At 30.9% G+C, this 21600-nt stretch overlaps 1 protein-coding gene across 1 annotated transcript; it reads left to right on the forward strand.

Annotated features, from left to right (window-relative positions):
• Positions 1-19280: 19280 nt before the first annotated feature.
• LOC112692462 (zinc finger MYM-type protein 5-like) lies at positions 19281-19835 on the forward strand. The gene has a single exon (XM_025567139.1). It carries the CDS (start codon positions 19281-19283, stop codon positions 19833-19835), a length of 555 nt encoding a protein of 184 aa, XP_025422924.1.
• Positions 19836-21600: the final 1765 nt, after the last annotated feature.

The raw sequence follows: 21600 nt of genomic DNA on the forward strand, positions 1-21600 counted from the left end.
AGAAATCCTCCGATTTGTGTACCGTAAGTTTAAAGGACGTGCTTCCATCTATAACAGCTGTTCGTGACACGACGGCTGAAGTGCACAATATTGGGGAAACGTCAAAATGTACCGTGATGGAGGTGATTGAGACGACTAAGCCAACAATAGAAATCCCGGTCAAGTCGAACCAAGAACAAAGAAATCATCTTTGCGATTCATTGGAAGACGTTGGGTTATCGATAAATGAACCGATGAGGGAGAATGCGATTTTGGCCGACATTGCTTTCAGACGATTATTATCATCGAAAAAATCCTTGCATGCGAAAACTTAAGGTGATTGAATTTTATCCGACTACAAAATAGAAACAATATTGGTCTATTGTGATGGAAAATAGTGTATTTATATTACTATAATACCTATCCATGTGGGTATTTTTTGGTTTTTTTTTTTTTTAACAGGAGTTGGAATTAATAACAGACTTCGAAATTGAATCTTATATCGATTTCTTGGACCAGATTACGAGCGAAAAAAACTTAACATTGTCATATGTAACTGGCGCTTATTATTCAAGTATGCCATATAATTAGATTTAAAATTTGATTTATAATAATTGCTCGATTTTTTTTTACATTATCGTTTCATAATTTTAGCGAACGATCATTGTTATGTGCACGTAGTGATCAGCCCTATTGACAGGACCGTTGATAGTTCTACAAGATCAATAAGTGAAGCTCAAGAATTAACTGCTAAAAATTGTTTGACATTTTTCAAGTACTTTAAGATTTAAAAAAGATATAAGGTAAAATAACATGACTAATCATATTTATATTATGAATGCAAGTTATTACCAGATCTAGAACGGTAACACATTTTTATAAAATTCTTTTCTGAACGGTTCATCGGTTTAAATTTTAATTGAATAATTTTCTTTAATAATCCTATAAGATTATGGATAGCTTATTATTAATAAAGTCATACCCAAAAGAAAGCAAAGATTACCTGCTCTTTTATGGACCAATCAGGCTGAGCAACTGGGAGATTGTAAACTGTGAAAAAATTAACCTTTTTCCCAATGCTGATATACAAACTGCGGTGTTAAAAAATTTAACTTTATACAATATGGGATAAAACCGATAAGACACATTATACAAATTGCAGCAATTAATTTTATATATTTACAATATTATACATGATTCCTTTAAAGGTACCACTAAATAATTCTGTCTAGTAACATCCGATTGATATACAGTTTTTGGTAGAATATAGGGAACTCCTAAATACTCATTTTTCGATGGTTTTCAAATTTTTAATCTTTTTATTGTGAAGCACAACTTATATTTTTTTTAAGCAGCAGTTTTTATTGTAAGCCCAATTGTTTTGACGGTCTTAAAGTTCTATAAATTAATTATTTCGATTATATTTGAAAACCAATAACGTTTTCAAAAACTAATCTTATTTTTAAACTCCTATACGTACAATCATTGATTATACGTGAGAATTAATTAATTTGATATATTATTATTAATAATCAATGGTACAATATAATTCCATTTAATGTAGTTTTTGATAATTTAAATTTAATTAATTAAATTATCATTTTATTGTAAATAGGTAAAAATATTATGTAATTTTATTTACATAGCGTTTTTTTTTTTATTAGTAAAAATACGATATTTTCAATATCGTTAACATAGCAAATCAATATGGAAAAATCGGAAGAACAAACTCGACTAAAAATAATTCGTAAAATTACGTATTGATTACGAACCAGGAATATACTGCATAATTATCAAATGTAATTGCTGCGTTGCAATGGTTTGACAGTAAATATGTGTTTTTTTTTTTTATAAAATTGCTAAACTTCATTGTTCCTGAAGTAATTTATTGTAAGTTGAATAAATCTTAGTATTAAATAATATGATTCAACTTGTGAAAACACACGAGGAACATATTTGCTTCCGACATATTTAGTGTCAGGGTTCCTAGGATCAATTATAAAATATCATACTGAAGAGCTGCTGATTATTTTTGTTACTTAAAGTGTATACATATAACTGTTGCACAAAATGATTGAAAACCTTTAAAACTAAATAATATTATCTCTGAAAACGTCGTCAAGAAAGTAAATTGTTTTAAGATATTTGTCCAATGATTTGTTTTTATCACAAAGATGATTAGTGTTCTACGAGGAATTCATTGCGGTTGAAAACAGACATAACGTTTTCAAAAATTAATCGCATCTTTTTAAATTCGTATGTATGCGTACAATACAACTCGATCGGACTTACAATTCCGTCTCACAGTTTTTTGATAGTTTAAATGTTTATTTATAAAAATCACCGTTCTATTGTAAGCAGGAACGTAATTCATAGCAGTACGAACGGGAAAAACAGTGTGAAAATTACACGTGTAACTGCTGCGCTGCAACGGTTGTGCAGTAATAAATACGAAGTGGTATATTCCATCTAAAATCACGAAAATTCGCTGGTCCCGTAACCGTCACCTTTGTACGCGTACGCCGCACTCACGTATATTATGTTACACATGTATTATCGTATGTTTTTACCAAACGGTTAGCACGCAACATTATTACGTATACGTGTTCGAAAACTCTTGGTACCGGATTAATAGTTTTTTTTCTTTTTTTTTTGTCCACGAAACGTCCGAGAAAATGTTCGAAATTTCTATTCATTCTTCTTTCTCATCATTGTACATAAAAACCTCGTGCCGAGTTCCCTCAGACCCACCGCCATGGCCTCCCAACAGGCGATTCCTCTAAGGAGCGTACACACGAGAGCATATTTGTGCGTCGCACAAGGTGAGCATGTGAGTAAGCATTTGAATAAATTTCGTTCGATCGTGTGTACAGAACGTGCAACGCAGTAGCGTATTTATTGTGGTGGGGGGACTTTCCACCCTGTCATAGAGAATTTCCAGAGCTCAATTTTTGAAATTTCGATTGATTTGAATTTTGTTAATTTAGTAAATTCGAACAAAGGAAAAATTTATAAATTTTATTAATTTCATAAAAACTAATAAAACTCGGGGGTAGGAAAATATTAGTGTTTTTGAAAGTGCAATTCGAAACACATTATACACTTCACAGGCTTATGCCTATCGCTGTAGGTCGTTAGCTTGCAGAAAATTGTTGTCCACTTATTGTGAAGATAGTTAAATGGAGATCGCATTTGTCACAGAAAAGACTTAATGGCCTTGCCATGTTATAGATTCATTAAGATTTAAATATTTCTACCACGGCGGAGTTGTTAACGGGATGGAAAATAAAATAAGGGTGCCATGCAATGAACAATATTTATCCATTGGCTGCCATTCCAGAGCGTTATTGTATTTTATTATTATTGTTATTATATTCGACGCACGACACAAAATCAAAACAACCGTTCGCATGATGACTGGAATGCGTGCGCGGTTCTTCTTTGGGCACGAGACCAGAGTACCAACGGCGAGCGGCTTTGACACGTGCCTCGGTGACAGGCCCGACGAGAGGGGAGAGGCAACTTGGACTGTAAGCCCTGGGGCCCGGGCTTCAAGAAAGGCCCGGAGCTTGATCAAGTTCACTACGTCTCGGTCATGGTGTCGAGCTATTTATGGATCACCAATATGAATCGTACTAATAACCTACCCAAATAATAATTGCATATGCGGTATAGTTATAACTAGTCTACAATAAACTGAACACTACAACATTGATCTAAAACGTAGACAAATAACATTTTCAAGAATGATCCATAGGCTGTAAATAATTATTTTAATTTAGTCTGCGGGATAACCATGACTGCGATTACATTACCTATCTGTTTGGTATACACATTTTAAAAGAAGATATTAGATGTCAGTGGCAAGTTTAATACCTCGCGCGAGAAGGGTCTGGTATAATTTGTCCCTGGGGCCCATGATTTCTCTCCACGGCCCTGCTAGGTGACGTCACAATCTATACGGGTGTACTACTGCAAACAATGCGGAACATACACACGCGCCTAGGCGTTACGGAAAAAACTGTATGGTTGCGACCAAGCGCGGGCGTCGCGATAAACAACGAAACGAACAGAACACGACCACCGATGTCGTCGTCGCGGTGGCGCACAACAATGTTATCGCACGTCCGGCGGTAAACGCGTTGTCACGTCCGGAGCGTACGAGAAATGCGCGTGTCACACTGCTGCACGACTCTAGAGCTATGGTGTAAAACGAACAAATTTATTTAAAAAATTTCAGTCTATCCAAATCGGTAAATAAAAAGTAGGTGTTGCCGTTTAAAATAATTACAAGTTGCGTTGCGTATGCGCATAATAAAAGGGTTAACAATTTGAAAACCATCGAAAAATGTATTTTTAGGCATTCCCTATGTTCTCCCGAAAACTGCATACCATTCGGTGTAAAATTAATTGCCGAAACTTTTATAATGTATCTTATCGGTTTCATCGCAGATTGTATGATATTTTTCTCGCAGCAATTGACATACCGACTTTTAGAAAAAGATTAATTTTGCTGAAGTTTCTTCTATTTTTAGAATAAGGCCTGGATACAACTATAAAAAAACGCGCCACATGTAATACCTTATGCTATGTTGTGACATACAAGCGAGTACATAAACAACAATTTTAGGGAGGTTTTGGGTTGAATATTTTCATATTGATATAATCTATAAACCACTTTTAATCTATAAAAATATATTTATTAATTTTCCTGAATTGAGGGGGGGGGGTGAATCCCTCTCCACTTGTGTACGCGCCTGATTACATATCAGTTTATAATAATTTGGCTACCTTAGATGCGGAAACTAACATTCTTTTGCGGAACCCGATTATAGGGCAATCGCCGAATTCCGTCCCGGAGGCAGAGCAACTATGTCCGAATTCCGTCCCGGGGGTAGATAAACTATGTCCGAATTCCGTCCCGACTAGTCTTGGACGGTATTAATATAAGTTCAATTTTATAGAACTTCAAGAGGCTTCACCTGACATCACGCGTATCGTTTTTTTGTATTATCACAATTATTCGCAATAAAAACGGAAACGATTTATATACTATGTATTGTGTATACCAAAGTCAGGTGTCGTCTAAGATTTTACCAGCCTATTTCAAATCTAAAAAATAATAATTAAAAAAAAAAAAAAATAATTTAAATACTAATTACACATAACATATATTATACTTATACTCTTAAATTTATTAAAATACTTATATGACTGTCATATTTATACATAAATGGCATATACTATAAGTGGAGTTTTTTTTTTTTTTGCTCCGTATGTCAATAATAAATAAATAAGTCTGTTTTGCCGGATTTTACATTTTTAAACATGCCAGCAAAGCTGCCAGTCCTAAGCCTGGGGAAAATGTGAAGGAAAATATTACTGCCAAATATATCATAGTTACAGGTAGTAGGACGGAATTCAGACATAGTTGCTCCGCCTCCGGGACGGAATTCGGTCTTCAATTATGGAACCATAGGGGGCCCGGAACGGAATTCGGTACCAGCCGATTATAGGTAGTCTATAATAAGCAAACATTTGAAGTAGAATTTAAGAAATCAAATTTTTTTTTAACATTCATGTATGGGTTTTCAATTTGAACTATATGTTTTTATTTCGAGGAGTATCTATTTCCTATATTATTATGCATTAATTATATTTATGTAGCCAAAAATGTTGACGCATTTGTCACTAATGGGACAATATTTTTTCTTACTACCGTACACGCCGATAAATCGTAGGTGTAGACATAAATACTTAATTTAAATAATAATACAGTATTACTTGATAATACTGGTAATATTTGAAATAACACATAGGTTTCCTGTAATGGTCGAGTCACACCACCACCACGGAAGACTTTTTTATTCACGCGCAGGAGAATGCCTAGAATTTTTTTAGGAGTGGGGGTCAATATTTTTCCCATTAAATATTTAAAATATATTATTTCACAAGATAATAATTTTAGTAATTAATCGGATAATTAATTTTATTCTACTAGATAGATCAACAATAATATATAAATATTTAAATAACCTTTGAAATTGTTTATAATATTAAATTTAAATTAAATAAAAATAAAAATACTAAGCAATACTTTTTTTATAAATTTGTTTTAAAATTTCGGAGAGGGTTTAAAGACCCAACCTTCCACCCCCTAGATACGCTCTTGTTTAGAATTGCTCCGTGCCCGTTTCATTGTATTTCTTCATATTTTATTCCTTACGTACGTATTCCAACTTATAAATGTCTTTTGTAATTGACAGGTCCCCCTTATACCATTTATATTTTTGACATCACGCCAAATAAAGAAAAAAACAAAAAATCTAAAATTTCGAAAATGGTCATGCAAATACACGTTAATTGTATGCTAAAAATTAGATATCCATGTAAGGTGTACCCCTCGAGAAAGGGTAACGTATGTTTGTCTCTAAGCTTGTTCCGTCAATTATGGTAGGAATAGTGCAACTGATCGTCTGATGCGCCTAGCTAACAATCGTCCTATACTCCCACGCTCTTCAGTTTTCCAAGCAGACATCGCCCACTTCTGAATCGCTTACTCCAATCTGTGGCTCTTATAAATTTACTTTTAATAATATTATATTACGTTTCGGGTCTCGTGTTTAATTATAAGCAATAATAATAGCACTAATTCGGTACAGCAAAACGATGAACGAACAAAATGACGAGGCCAGGTGTGTGCGGGTTGCGAACAAGGTATGGTGTATTATTATTATTTTTATTAATCACATTAAACATAGCGTTTTTATGTGTAATCCTCGGCGTCATTTTTAATCGTATCAACATAATTGCGCCGATATATTTACACGCGTCGGACGTTGTATACGATAAATGGATTGACGGCGTTGATGGATCATCCTGCTGTCAGGTTCACTCTCATTTCGCGAGGTTCAGACGACAGAAATCAACCGCACGACGACGGCCAACACGTGATTTGACAAAGTTTTCTTTTTTAGTAGCTCAACTACTATCCTAATTGGAAAATTAAAGAGAAAGAAACGACGGGTACACGTTATTTAGGTAAGTTTGGCGCGCACTATATTATTTACGCTACATTAAATACACGTTCGGTTGTACGAGTATTATACTATTGTCGTGGCGTGACTAATATTATATAATGGTATTTATGTATTTACTAAAGTCAGTAGATTTTGAAAGCTTACTTGGATGGATTGTTTTTTTTTCTCGCGTGAAATAAAAAAATAATTAATGATGTGTAATTGTTTGCGATGAAGATATATGAGATTAATAGTATACTATATTATATATAAGAACCGTGTTTGCCGGTCACCGCGTGTCCACAAAAACTTTTAACAAATCGTTACCATACGTTTGACAACTCTCTGCAACTCAATTACCGATTTCAATCTAAGACTTGTGCGCGTCCCGAGACGTCACTTTGGCAAACAACTCAAGAAAACCAGTAGTGTATTGTATGGTGACCGGGCGCAACTCTATATTATGTAACACACGGTTCTTAGACCCACTGGTGCGGCCGCACTCTCTATATTAAATCGTGTCATCATATATTTGGAAATATCAAAACAGTAATCATATCAAACTCAACTTGATTTTAACTCACATAAACCTGTTTAAGATTTATCTTACATTTGTTTTCTGACAGCAATATTTTTTTCACGATTTTCTAATACACTTTTTTGTTTCCATTTGTTGGTATAATTAATGATTTAACATGATGAGCTTTGAACTAGGTAATTCCACAATTCGATATTCTCTGCAAAACTGTCACAGGCGAGAGCGAAAATAATTAGTTTCCGAACTTTAATTTAAACTTTGAGGTATTTCCGGAAATATAAAATTATGAACATTTTTTTTACCGTAACTTTAGAACTAAGCGTGATCAATAAAGTTGTATTTCTTCGTCAGCTTTTCAGTCACGAAATATTATGTGAGAAAAAAAAATTATAAAATAGTACCCTATGAATTAGTTTAGTTTAGTTTTACTATAGTGTAAAATTATATCGGCTACCTCTAAGTGAATCAGTAAGCCTATATGTTATTGTTAAAGTAAAGTTGTGTAACAACTATACAATAGTGACGTTTGTACAAATTAGTGATGATAATACAACACGTACGTAGTTTTGTGAAATATATACCTATGACTAATAAGAGTGATAAGTTGAAAAAAAATGGCAAACAAACATTTGAATCTAATAATATTATGTTCTGTTCATTTTGTAAAATATCAATTCTAAAATGGCCTCGCTAACCATAAATATCCATTTCAAAAACTCAAATTCACATTTGAGATGCAAAAAAAAGAAGGAAATATTATTAAAATTACATTAATGATAATACGTTTGAAACGTAATTCATATAAAATCTATATCCATGCAGTTTTAATGTCTGCAACTTCATAATAACGGTATGAACTACTAAAAATAAATAAACAACCTTAGTCACTATTTGATTGATGTCGATGGATCGACCGAGAGATCTATCCGTACCATTTAGTTTCATGATCTGCAGACCGGGACTCATGTAACGTCTACACACCGGTGGTCGTTACCAAACAGTACTGCGTTGATTTCAGTGCAACCGCACCATGAGCGCTACAATATTGGGTACCGTATAAGAACGTCAGTAAAAGGTTCCAAACTAATTCGCTAACACACGAAAAGGGATAACGCGGGCACGAGTCGCGACGGATCACGGAAAACCAATTATTCCACCGCCGTCCCGGTACATTTTTTTTCCGGCCGGTGGCGTGCAATGAGTCACTAGGAGCAGGACAATATTGATGACGGTCCGGGAAAAGCATCTGTGGTGTCGTCGTCGGTGCAATGGTACTATCGAGTTCACGGCAATGGCGCATGCGTTCTGTAGTGTTTAAATATTGCTGTCGGTTGTTTTTCTTTCTTTCCACGTCTACGGTTGTTAAACATGACGCAAACATTTCTCCCGCGCGGTCGAATGACACGATAGAAGGAAAAACAATTCTCGGACCGTTTTGCACACCTTTCCACTCATCTATCTCAAAAAGGAGCAATAACGTTTGTCGCGACCGCAAAAGCACTCCGTTATAGTATTGTGATATGCGATTATTTTACGCGAGTACTACCTTCATTCCCATATGCAGGACAAAAAAATCGTGTCTATTTAAATTGCAATTTTTCCGTTCATAAATGTTCATCAACGCATCGACTATGTAGCTTTTTGAAAAAAGTGCAAGTTGAGAAATTCACGGTAGAACTGTGATTGGCATAATTTGTGCTTATCATAAGTATCAAGCGAATGCTCCGAGTTATAAAAGATATTTATTTACATTGTGTATCGTAATTTTTTTCTTTCCCCATGAGATAATAATATACAATAAACGATTAAAGTAGGTAAAAAAAAAACCGAATAAAACATCGCTATTCGTTATTAAGGATCCGTAAACTACTGATACCTGTCCCACCCTCACCCCCGTGACAACATGAATTTCGATAAATAAATATTAATCTTGATAACTGCAATCCTTGATAACGCCAGCGATCGGGTAATTTTCGTCCATAGAATATTTTGCTTATTCGCTGCACTCGCACGATCAATCATCAATCGAACGATGGTTGAACAATATTGCCGTGGCTATGTGCATTCGCATGCACCGTGGGTCAGGTATTTGGTCCCGCGGACGTTTTTACGATGTTCGGTCCTGTTTAGACGATATAATTTATGTAATTACATTGTGCATTATTTGTATTAATTGTACACGTGCGCACATAGAAATAACGTATACGTACTACCATGATACGTACACTCGCGTTCGACGGGGTACAAATTTTTATCGGCCCATGGTGCGTTGCGGTACGCAGATAACAGTAAAAATATTATAATAAATCATTATTCATCGCACGGGTACAGGATATTAGCCGCGACCCATGAAGTTTTAATAATCTTGCTGTAGAGGTTCCAATGACCTGTCGCAATTGTCGAGCACGACTGTAACTGTAAGTAGGCATTGTCTTTTTATTTTTACACCGTACTCGTTTGAAGTTTATTGGTTGCTAGACATCTCTCGCGTACTATTATACGAATACAGGATGTACGGAGGACGTGAAGTGGTTTTATTATATTAAATATTAGTAATCTCACTATTTGTAGTTGACTTAAGCTCTTTTTAGAAATTCGCTCAGTAAATGACTTTAACCTACTCCAAAGTGACTTAAGATGCGGTAGATGCTTGAGCTGTTCATTTTGGCTTGGACTTTAATGTCTATAAATGTTGGTCAAAGTCTTTTTATAGAAATCATACTCGCTTGGAATTTAAATACTTACTATGTGGTACCTGTCTTACTATTGAAGAAAATACGGTGAACGATCTTGGAGTTATCTATGACAAAGACTTAAGTTTTTGTACCAATATAGATACATAATGTTGTAAAGCTTTAAAAGCTCTTGGATTTATTAAGTGGGTTTGTAACGAATTTAAGCTACAAACTCCACTAAAAACTTTATATTGTACACTTGTCAGATCTACTTTGGAATTTGCAGTTATTATATGGGACCCACCACCGTGAGTAATATCAATCAGATAGAAAGGGCTAACGCAAGTTTTTGAAATTTGCTGTATATTTATTAAAAATAGAATATATACCTCATAAATTTGAAACAGTCTCAAATAGATTAAGTTTGCAATCCTTAGCTGACAGACAAATTAAACTAAATAAGGTCTTTCTTCTCAAAATTATTAGTGGATCGATTGACTGTTCTGAGCTTTTTTCTAAAGTTAACTTTAAAATGTTCTGTGTACAGGTTCGCTTCACTTATACTTTCACTGTGTACAACAAATTATTCCCGAAACCGACCACTGTATAGGATGATGCATATTTCCAACGATAATCGGTCTTTTAATTTTAAGTAAATAATTGTGATGAGCATAAAAGTAATTCGATGTGATTCATTACATATTACGAGAACTAATTGTGTGTTTATGTGTGTTTGAAAAAAAACAATTTAAAAAAAATATAGTCGGTTATTCAGTGGTTAGTTGGAAATCAAACGCATTAAGTGCACTGGTTTTTATGTGCGTGAAGTTGGCCCCCCTAAATCAAGTTAGCGACTCCTAACCTTTACAAAAATTTTGCAATTAATTTGCTATAATTTGCTTTATAGTTCTCAGAATTTGCATACCCGCGATTTTTCTAAGAAAACATTTTTGACTTGGTATACTTAAATCACACCTGTTTAACTTCAACAGATGTTGAGAATTTAAAAAAAGCCTTAGTGGTTTAGTGTTATAAATTTAAAGATATGAAAAAAATGTAATATTTAATTATGAGTGTTAATATTTATAAAAATATATATATTTTAGATTCATAGAATATTTCCCGTTGCAAGATGCTGAAAATATTCGGATGTTCAAAGTAACAATAATTTATTTATTATAATAAATTTTATTTATATATATATTCATAATATACCAGAATCAGTGCTGCAATAACCGTGTATATTGCATATATCAAATACACAGGCTCATAGCTCCAGCCTATAAAAGGGCCCAATGATAATATTTAAAAAATATGTAAAAAGCAAGAAAATAAATCCATGTAATAATAAATAATAATTAATGTAATAATAATTATTCATGGAGATTAAACAATAATTGATTGATTTTGTTTTTTACACATTATTGTACATCAATGTTTCTTTGACGGTTTATATAATCGAAATTCAAAATAATTTGGTTATAATTAATTAAATGTGGTTCTCAAACTGTGCTCCGTGGATCCCTAGGGTTCCACGAAAGAAGTTTAGAGGCATATCTAAATTAATTAAATTTAAATATTATTCTATTTCTTAGTTAACATGTAAAAACACTTGTATGATTACAATTTTACATATACCTTCTCATCCGATCAGAGTGTTTTAGATTAATTTGGAGAGTACTAAGTTTTTAAGTCTCGGAGCACTCTTTCTGGTCAAGACTGTATACACAAATTAAATCAATCCTTTTACAATTCATACATATTCCACTTTTACTCAGAATTTAAAAATGTTAAATAGAAAAGTGGTTAAACATAATCAATAATTTTATAACACACTGTGTATATAATATATTAATTTTAAATTCATTCTGAAAGACTAAATAATGTTTTTATTAAGATTTAATGTAAAACATTTTGAAGGAAACAAACTCATATTTTTCGAATAATTCCTATTATGCCCCCTCCCCATTTTAAAAAAGTTTTATTATTAGAATGAATTAAAGTATCATTTTTGATTTTTTCTTTCTATATTTTTTCTATTAAATCTGAAGTAAACTTAATTTTGTCAAAAAAGCCATTATTACTTTTCAACTATAGTAATACTTTATGATAGAGTTCCTAGTTATTTCTTAACTTCGTTTTAGAATTAAATCATACAAAATCTTTAAAAATTATCCTATATTCAAGCAATAAATTAAATTATAGATTTTAGATTTTCACATATATAATTAAATGTATATTTATATGAAATCTTTAAAGATTTGAAATTTTTTGAATTTTTTGAATTAAATCATTATGTATTTCCCAACATCTATCTGATCATCTTACACACGCGATATAATGGACTCTTATCCAACTATTCCTCGGAGAATATACCTACAATGAACAAATTAAGTAATTTATGTAATTATATATGAATAAGCTGAACATTGATGTTTTAATAATTTAATTTCTTTTATAAGTTCTTAATAGGTAGCTGTAATTTATAAAACAGTAATATATTTATAAATATTATAAAAATTAAGATGCAATATTAAACTTACTTATCAGAACGATCACATAAAATAATTTAATGAAAATTGATGTCCATTAGCTACCATATCAGTTTCAATAAATAAATGATTTTCAATTGCTCTAGTAGATGTTATTATTCCATCGCAGTTACCTTCAACGTATGTATAGTGTAATTCTGATAAATATTGATTCAGAACATTTTGAAAATTGGAAAAATTATGCTTCATTTTCAATATAATTGTTGGACTGCAAATTTTCCTTCTATTATTCTTGTATTCTGTTCTTGAGCATTCCATACTTTCGATGGTAGAAGGTGCAGTTTTTAATAAATTAATCATAATAAATGAAATATTGCACCTTGAATCAATTAATTTTACATTTGTAACACTTTGTTCTTGATGAAAAATTTATTGAAGTAGTAAAACTCTCGTATTTAAATGATTATTTTAATTTCCAGAAAAATCGTAGTTATACAAATTCTGAAAACTACATAGCAAATTATAGCAAATTAATTGCAAAATATCTGTGACGGTTTGGAGTCGCTAGCTTAAATTTGGGAGGCTGTGGTGAAGTTGGTCCTCCGAACGGAAAATATGAATTTCCGGAAAAACCACGAGTATGTAAATTCTGAAAACTACATAACGAATTATAGCAAATTAAATGCAAAATGTCTGTGAAGGTTTGGAGTCGCTTGCTTGATTTAGGGGGACCAACTTCACGCACATCTGGTTTTTGGTTAAATCTTTAAGAACTTAAAACTGGGTAGTTCAATATATTTTTATTATAAATATTTCAAGTTTAAATACACCCTATAAACGAAACCAAGTTATCTCAATTAGTTGGTTCGTTTGTTTTCATATAAATAATAATAATGTATAATATTGTCTGTTAACGATAATTATAACAATAAAACTTATTAATACAATTAAATTTTTATCTTACATTTATATAGATTTTTGTTTTGTTGCCAACTTTATAATAATTAACAAAAATTAAATATTACAACTTTCATAACATATTAAAAAAAAAGTTTTAAATTGGTCAATATTTAATCATCTACTAAAATAAAAAATTAAAAAAACATTTGTGAAGTAGACATTATTATGGTAGTGTGCACACACAATAATAAATTCTACTATTCAAAGCATTTTATTTAATTTATGAAAAAAAATTGGTTTATTCGGATACTTCATTTTATGTACTATAGTACTGTTTATGTAAATAACATAATTACTATAAGTCAACATATAGATTCTGTAAAAAAAAAAAAAAATAGATTGACATTAATGCCAATCTTGTGCTTATATCGTTAGGTTTGATTTCATCGATGCAACGATACTTGATAGTATTACTGATATTAAGTATTTAATGCCACCTACAATGTTGTTTAATTTATTAGTTATATTTGTTGACAATTTGTACGTAAATGATAAGCATTAAGAAGGCGTTACAAAATAATTAATCGAATTGATCATATGACAAATACCTGCTTTTAAAAATAAAATCGAAAACATTGCATTGAAAAGAGTTATCATAATGTAATACGTTTTATTTATAAATGTATGCGTATAGAATTACATTCAGCATCGTTTTGCGATGTACGTGATTTAATACACCATGCTATGAACACAACAGAAGTCCTAACCCCGGAACCAGTACCTTACCGACTTCTTTGTAGTTATTTGTTAAATGATTCCTTAACGTATCTCGTAAATAAGATACAATTACACACTTAACACAAAAATATTGGAAAAACAATAATTAATATTCACGAAAATATTTCCATCAAGAAACATGCTGGATTACCCTGTGATTATTATCGTAACTATCACCGAGTAGGATCCGTCCGTCAATTAATTATCAAGAATTTCGTTTCCTTGGTTACCAATAATACTATTTATGATGTATATAATATATTAACTCTAGAATTTTAGCCTTCACTCACACAACAAGTGTTATTATATCGAACATTGTTTTGTTGACACATTGAATCAATAATTATCTCCGACCAAAATGTCAAACGTCTATTATAATTAAATATTTCAGTATTAAATAAATAATGTCCGAAATTTGGACAATTACCGCAATCGGAAAAACCTAGGATTTACGGTAAAGCCTAGATTTCACCGGTGTTCGTAATATTATCGTAACATATATATTATTACAAGTCGTTCCGACGATATGGTGTGTTTACCGTTCTATGAACAGAAAATCCAATTTGATTGGATTTGATTTTATATATATATATATAAAGCAATAATTATTATTTTTATTTTATTTTAAAGTTTTAGACTTGTAAATTTCATGTGATGCATATTAGAAACATGTTCGTATAAAGTGTGGTTTTCTTAATTTGTTCAGTATCTAGTTATTTATAAGCCACGAAATTTATGCAATGGATTAGTGTATAAGTCTGTTTGAAAATTGTGTGTAAAGTTACAGTCAAGTAGACTGTACTTTTCTCAAACTGAAAGCCGAACCCGGAGCTTTATGAAATAATTTCAATTTCACATGCATAATACCTATTATATTTATAAAATGCTTATCTTTGATAATTTTGAAAATCTAAATTGTTGTAATATAATTAATAATAACGATATTTTAACGAACGATCGAAGATAAATTTTAAATTTAAAATATTCGAAATATATTTACCACCGAGCCTTTAGCACATATTTTTTTCACAACTATCATTTGCCATATCTGTGTACTCATCATCATAACGTACGTTGAAATTCGATGTATAATATTATAATATAAATTTAAAACGAAAACATTTTTTTCTAAAGGTACGGTTTCCTATGTGCGCTGGCCGCATACGACTGAACGCAAAGACTAGTCATAACTACTGAACGTTGCGTATCGACTGGTTTCCTAAATGCGACTTTACTTTGCGGCTGGTGTATAATGGTTCATTTTATTCCAATATTTATTAGTGTACAGACGTGTTTAGTTTATAACTTTATATTTTAATAATTATTGTTATACCTTACATATGTTATGAACTGCGAAGAAGGAGATTTTTTTACAACTCGAAAAGATGAAGTACTTTTTGAAATTCTAATAAATGGACATTTACATAACAGTAAACAGAAATTCCGCGAATTTTTTCGTACAAATTGAGACCAGTTTATGTTCATTCTTTCGTTGATAAAGGATGATATACAATTACCTCCGTCTAAACGAGTTAAAAAACCAATTCGACCTGACGAAAAAGTAAACTACTTCCACGACTAAAATTTCGTCTTCGTTTGGCAAAAATTTTGACATCATAGTTTTTAACATTATAATTGTTTAAATAATTATAATAGATTCGCCATAAATTACTTAAAAATAAACTATTGATTAAAACACACATGCGACTCATCGACAACACTGCTATCGGATCACTACAGTTGCAAGCCGCAACCAGTTTTGCCAAAATGCATAACTGAAAATAAGAAAATATTGTATGTAAAAATGCTAGAAAAATGCCACTGAAAATTTATTTTGTATATCGTTTAAACATTCAACTTCATTAGTTCCAAAACCGGTGTCAGTGGCTCCTTAATTACTCTTAAACAATTTTTTATAAATATCATTGACACTTTTTCCATTATACCAATATTTTGTGGTAAGCGTTGTTACAATTGCTTTAATAATATTAGAAAAAAATTAACTAACCTTTCTTTAAATAGTTTTTTACTCTTTTCTGATAATGTACTAGCTTGTAGTATTTGTGAAAATGCATAGGGCCATTGTATATTTGGACTGGTGTAACTATCCATATCACATGTGAGGGGGGATCTTCTCGACAATAGGGATTTACAAATATTTTAGCTACTGAGCTCATCAAAAGTATCAAATCACTTAGCAATTTGCTTTGATCAGCATTATTAAATTCAAAAGACTTATTTACCATTTGTATTTCTTTCAATACTGGATATAATAAGTTAAATAAGCTAAGTTATTTGAATCGCAATATATACCATACAGCACTTCTGTAGTTATGCTTTTATGCTTTTTTTTTTTGACGAGTTATTCCAAATAGGGTTTTTAATTCAGCCTATTGAGTTAATATACGATCAACAGTTGTTTCAATGGAGAGCCATCTTGTATCGCATGCCTTAACAATTTTAAGAGGAATATGACCATCATTTATTGCGCTCTATACATTTTTATATTGAGCCTGTCTTAATGTAGAGTATCTGAACTAATTGAAGGTTTCTTTAATCAAATAATCAATATTCCTGGGTAATGCTGCACTTGCTGCTGCCGACACTGCTAATTGCAATGAGTGACAGACACATGGAATGTGTATTAGGGAAGGAACTTTTTCCTTAAGTTTTGTGTAAACTCCATTATTAATTCCCACCATCACCGATGCATTCACTTCCAAGACCCATCATCTTTGTTATATCTAGTCCTTTTTGTTCAACGGCATCAGAAATAGCTTTTTGAATAGAATCTGCATCATAGCCTTCCATCTATACTAAAGCTAAGTAAGTAGAAACAATTTTACCTACTTTTAAATCAAAATACATAATCGTTATACCCAAAAACATCAATACACTGATGTCGGTAGACTCATCAATTAGGAGGCTAAATGATTGATCACCAATACTTTTTCTTAGAGTGGCTTGAAAATGTGGTGCTATGACATTAGATATAACAGTTGTACACTTTGTTCGATGCATTCTGATGTTTTTGCCTGCTTCTGATTCTTGGAATTGTTTCTTGCATAATATTCTAAGATGGTCACAAGATTAAATAAAACAATATATAGCAATAAATAATGCTAAGGCACCTTCTGCAGCCGCTGTCTTAAATGAACTTTATTGTACAAAATATGTCATTGATCGAGATGTTGAAAACGCTTTGGAGGACTCTTGATGCTTTTTAGATTTTGCATGTTGGAAAAGATCAAAATGCTTTGCATTTATTTTGGTCTTGTAGAATCGACTTCTACATTTAGTGTTATTATTATCAATTTTTAATAACCATGATTTAAATGACGAATCGATTAACCACTCTTCCCTAAATTTCTGTGGGTATTGAGTCTTACCCATACTTACAATATTAAACCAATAAATAACAGACAACATTACAACAGTACAAGTTAGAATACATAATAACAAATAAGCGAATAACACGTTATATAGTATAATTTATATTAAAATAACAACAGCATAAAATAATACATAAAACTTTAATATTGTTAAATATTTAATAAATAATTATAGTTCTATGCATCGAGATAAATGGCAATAGTTTTATTTTGGATTTAGACCATGATGACATGATACCTACTATCATTGATTTAAAAATCAATGCTGATAGACTAATTTATTGCTAAATATTATTTACTATTTACCACGGTTGTAGATAATATACGATTATACCGGACCCTTGTTTAATGCTATAACCGTGTCAAGGTGGATACATCCACCTTAAACCGTGCTAATTACTATCACGGTTAGATTTAGTGATTACGGATTATCATGTATTTTCCCCATAGATAAATGATAATATAAGATTGGTCGTAATAAGAAATTACCTATTTATAGTTAAATAATTATTAAAATATTGTATTATTGTTTAAAGAAAAAAAATATCAGTTTTTGAGAAAAAGCTAAAATAGCTGAATTGCCATTATTATAACTGAAGAAAATGCCATTTAAATAGCCACCGGCTAAATCAATATTTTCATAGCTAGACGTCGATTCAAAAAAGCTAGATCTAGCTATAAAACAGCTAGTTCGGCAACACTGGCCGCAACGACTATTTTCGACACGTACGCGTCAATCGCGCATAAGAAACCACGTTCGCAGTTTAATATAGATCAGTAGTTGCGACTAATCGTTGCGTTCAATCGCATTCGGCCAATCGCAGATAGGAAACCATACCTTAAGCGAGTTTTACCAATGTTATAAATAATATAATTAGTATCTAATGTTTCAGGTCACAGCTGGAGTTTATTTATTACTTATTTACTTATCACTATTTTGTCTGTACACTGTACAAAAATAATCGTAGGTTGTTATTTTCGCGTTTTCGTTTATCTAATTTATTAATTAATTTTTCTCTCTATAATTCAATTGAATTTTCACATTACATAGGTAATATCTAATATTATAATATTATCTAATATCTAATATTATAACATTATCTAATATATAATATTATTAGAAATCGAGAACGCGTCGTTGCGTAATTATAAGCATAATATATTTTGTTATTGCATATAAATTGGTATTTCAGTTGAATGGGAAATATTTTTTTTTTAATTTATATAAATATATAGAATGTCTACGAAAAATTCTGGACATGAGTTCCGTAAATTAAGAAAAGAAAAAGAAAAAACGATCGTATACTTTTAGTAAATTGGTTAATTTCATATATCCTTTCTGTAAATAATGAACTAAAAGGAAATGAAAACGAAAATAAAAATAATGATATTGAAGCAGAACAAAATGACCAATCTTTATTAAATTTTAATACATATATGTAAAGTGATATAATTATAAATAAAACCAATATATCTCAAAGTACATTTGACCTTAGCGATCCAGTAAAATGCCAATAATTACAGATACAGTTAGACTTCATATAATAGAAAATGGCCCAAAATTAATAGACAATATTGATCAATACACTTTTCTATTGGCGGATGACGGGAGACGATTTAACTTTAAATGGTTTTATAAGAAACTTCCCAATGGTGAAGATGTAAAACGCCAATGGATAATGTATAGTTGTTCAAAAAATGCTATATTTTGTTTTCCCTGCATATTATTTTCAAAAGACAAATATTCCACATTTTCTAACTCTTTAGACGGATTTTATGATTGGAAACATTTAAATCCATTTATACCTGCTCATGAAAATAATGTCCAACACAGAAAATGTTTTATGGAGTGTAAAGAGATAGAGAAACGTTTAAAAAACGGAAAAACAATAGATAATTTCATACAAAAAGCTGTAAATATCGATGAGGAAAAATGGTGCAATATTTTAAAAATCATAATTGACTTTATTCTTTTCTGTGCAAAAAATAATCTTGCTCTTCGAGGCACTTCAGATAAAATAGAGGATGCAAATAGTGGAATGTCAAATGCATTGGCGTTTTAAAAAACTAAATAATGTTGTTTCGGATTTTTCATTATTAATAGGCAAAAATCTACAATCATGGTCCACTGAATATTTAAAAAAAATATTCTGTTGACCTCGCGTTAAAATATTCTAAAGATTTAGATGCAGCTGAATTATTATCTATCAATTATTAATCTAAGATAGAATGTTTTAAGTTCCAAGCTGCATCATTAACATCTGATTTATGTGAAAAGTCACCACTCGAACTTTAAAACTTAATTCATACTTATACTCTTAATGAAACCTACCCAGACATAGAAATAGCTTTGTGAATTTTTCTACACTTCCCATCTCCGTTGCTTCGTTGGAACATAATTTCAGCAAATTAAAAATAATAAAAAATTATTTACGATCGTTCATTGGCCAAGACCGTTTGTCTAATATGGCAATAATCTCAATTGAATCAGAAATAGCTAATCATTAAATTATGATGACATCATAGAAGAGTTTGTGTCTATTACATCTTGTAAAGTAAATTTTTAGTTATTTGTTTTTTTTATAATGTAAAATAAATAATAATACATAGGTATGTAGTATAAAATTTTCAATAATATATTAGATATGTAGTATTAATACAAATAATATAATTTTTAAATTAAAATATAACTCTATTTAAATATTATTTATAACCCTCCCTTCTCTTTCTAAGCATAAAATTGTATATATATATATATATATATATAAATAGTAAATAATTCATTATAAATTTATAATATTGGTTGCCAGGGGCGCACATAAAGCTAGTTGCGGCACTGGCTGGAAGATACGTAACGGTATTGATTTTAAAAAGTGAATATAATACGTACATATTATAATATTCTATTTTAAGCATAATTCAGATTCGACAAAATTCATTAATTATAGAAATTAATAGCTTTGACCTTCGGTCAAATTTATGTGTACATTTAAAGTATACAAATATAATATTAATATTATATTACACACAGATTTTGATGTACCTATTCGTGCGTTGTGAATATGCACACAACGTTAAAAATTAAATTAAAAACAATGCGTATACTAAAGGATGTCTAACTAAACTAAACAATGGTTCCTACCTATTAATAATATCAGTAAATATCAGTGGAAATCCTCATTGGAGACAACGGGACAGTGTTTATGAATTTAAATTTGGTTAGTAAAAAAAGCGGTGTGCATATGTTGTATAGAGCAGTGAAAGATATTCCTGATTTATAAAAATTATATTTTCAAATTATACACATACAATATGGTACAGTAAAATTGACTTGTAATTCGTTTCCTACTATTATAAAATAGGTAATGAAAAAAAAATTATCCAATATAAAAACAACACCGAGGAAATGTAAGGACGACTGTTTAGGTGATATAATTTAATATATATATATACAATCCTGCTGGTTAGGACCATAATTTTATTTTATTTTATTAGTACATGCATTTCTAACCAGCATCGTCACTCATAACGGTTGAAAAACTCAGATGAAAACGGTCATTTTCGTTGAATTAATAATCCACATACGTTTTAAACTATTTTATTTGCTTTCAAATATTACAGTGTAACTGAAGAATGCTGATACGTAGATATTGAAAACATTAGAATTACGATTTCAATAATTAAGTTCTATTATAGCGTTTTCTTTCTATCAAACGTGTATAATTTTAATATTAAAACTAATAATAATAAAACAAATAATTGTTAACAATAATTTGGTTACGAGTTGAATAAAATTGTTCACAGTGTGTAGTTTTCGGATTGATATGG

The sequence above is a fragment of the Sipha flava genome, unplaced genomic scaffold (genome assembly GCF_003268045.1).
Source record: "Sipha flava isolate LNK unplaced genomic scaffold, YSA_version1 73_pilon_pilon, whole genome shotgun sequence".
In the NCBI taxonomy this organism is placed as follows: domain Eukaryota; kingdom Metazoa; phylum Arthropoda; class Insecta; order Hemiptera; family Aphididae; genus Sipha; species Sipha flava.

Coding starts and splice junctions, on each gene's coding strand:
- LOC112692462 (XM_025567139.1), top strand. CDS start 19,281: ATGCCAATAATTACAGATACAGTTAGACTTCATATAATAGAAAATGGC.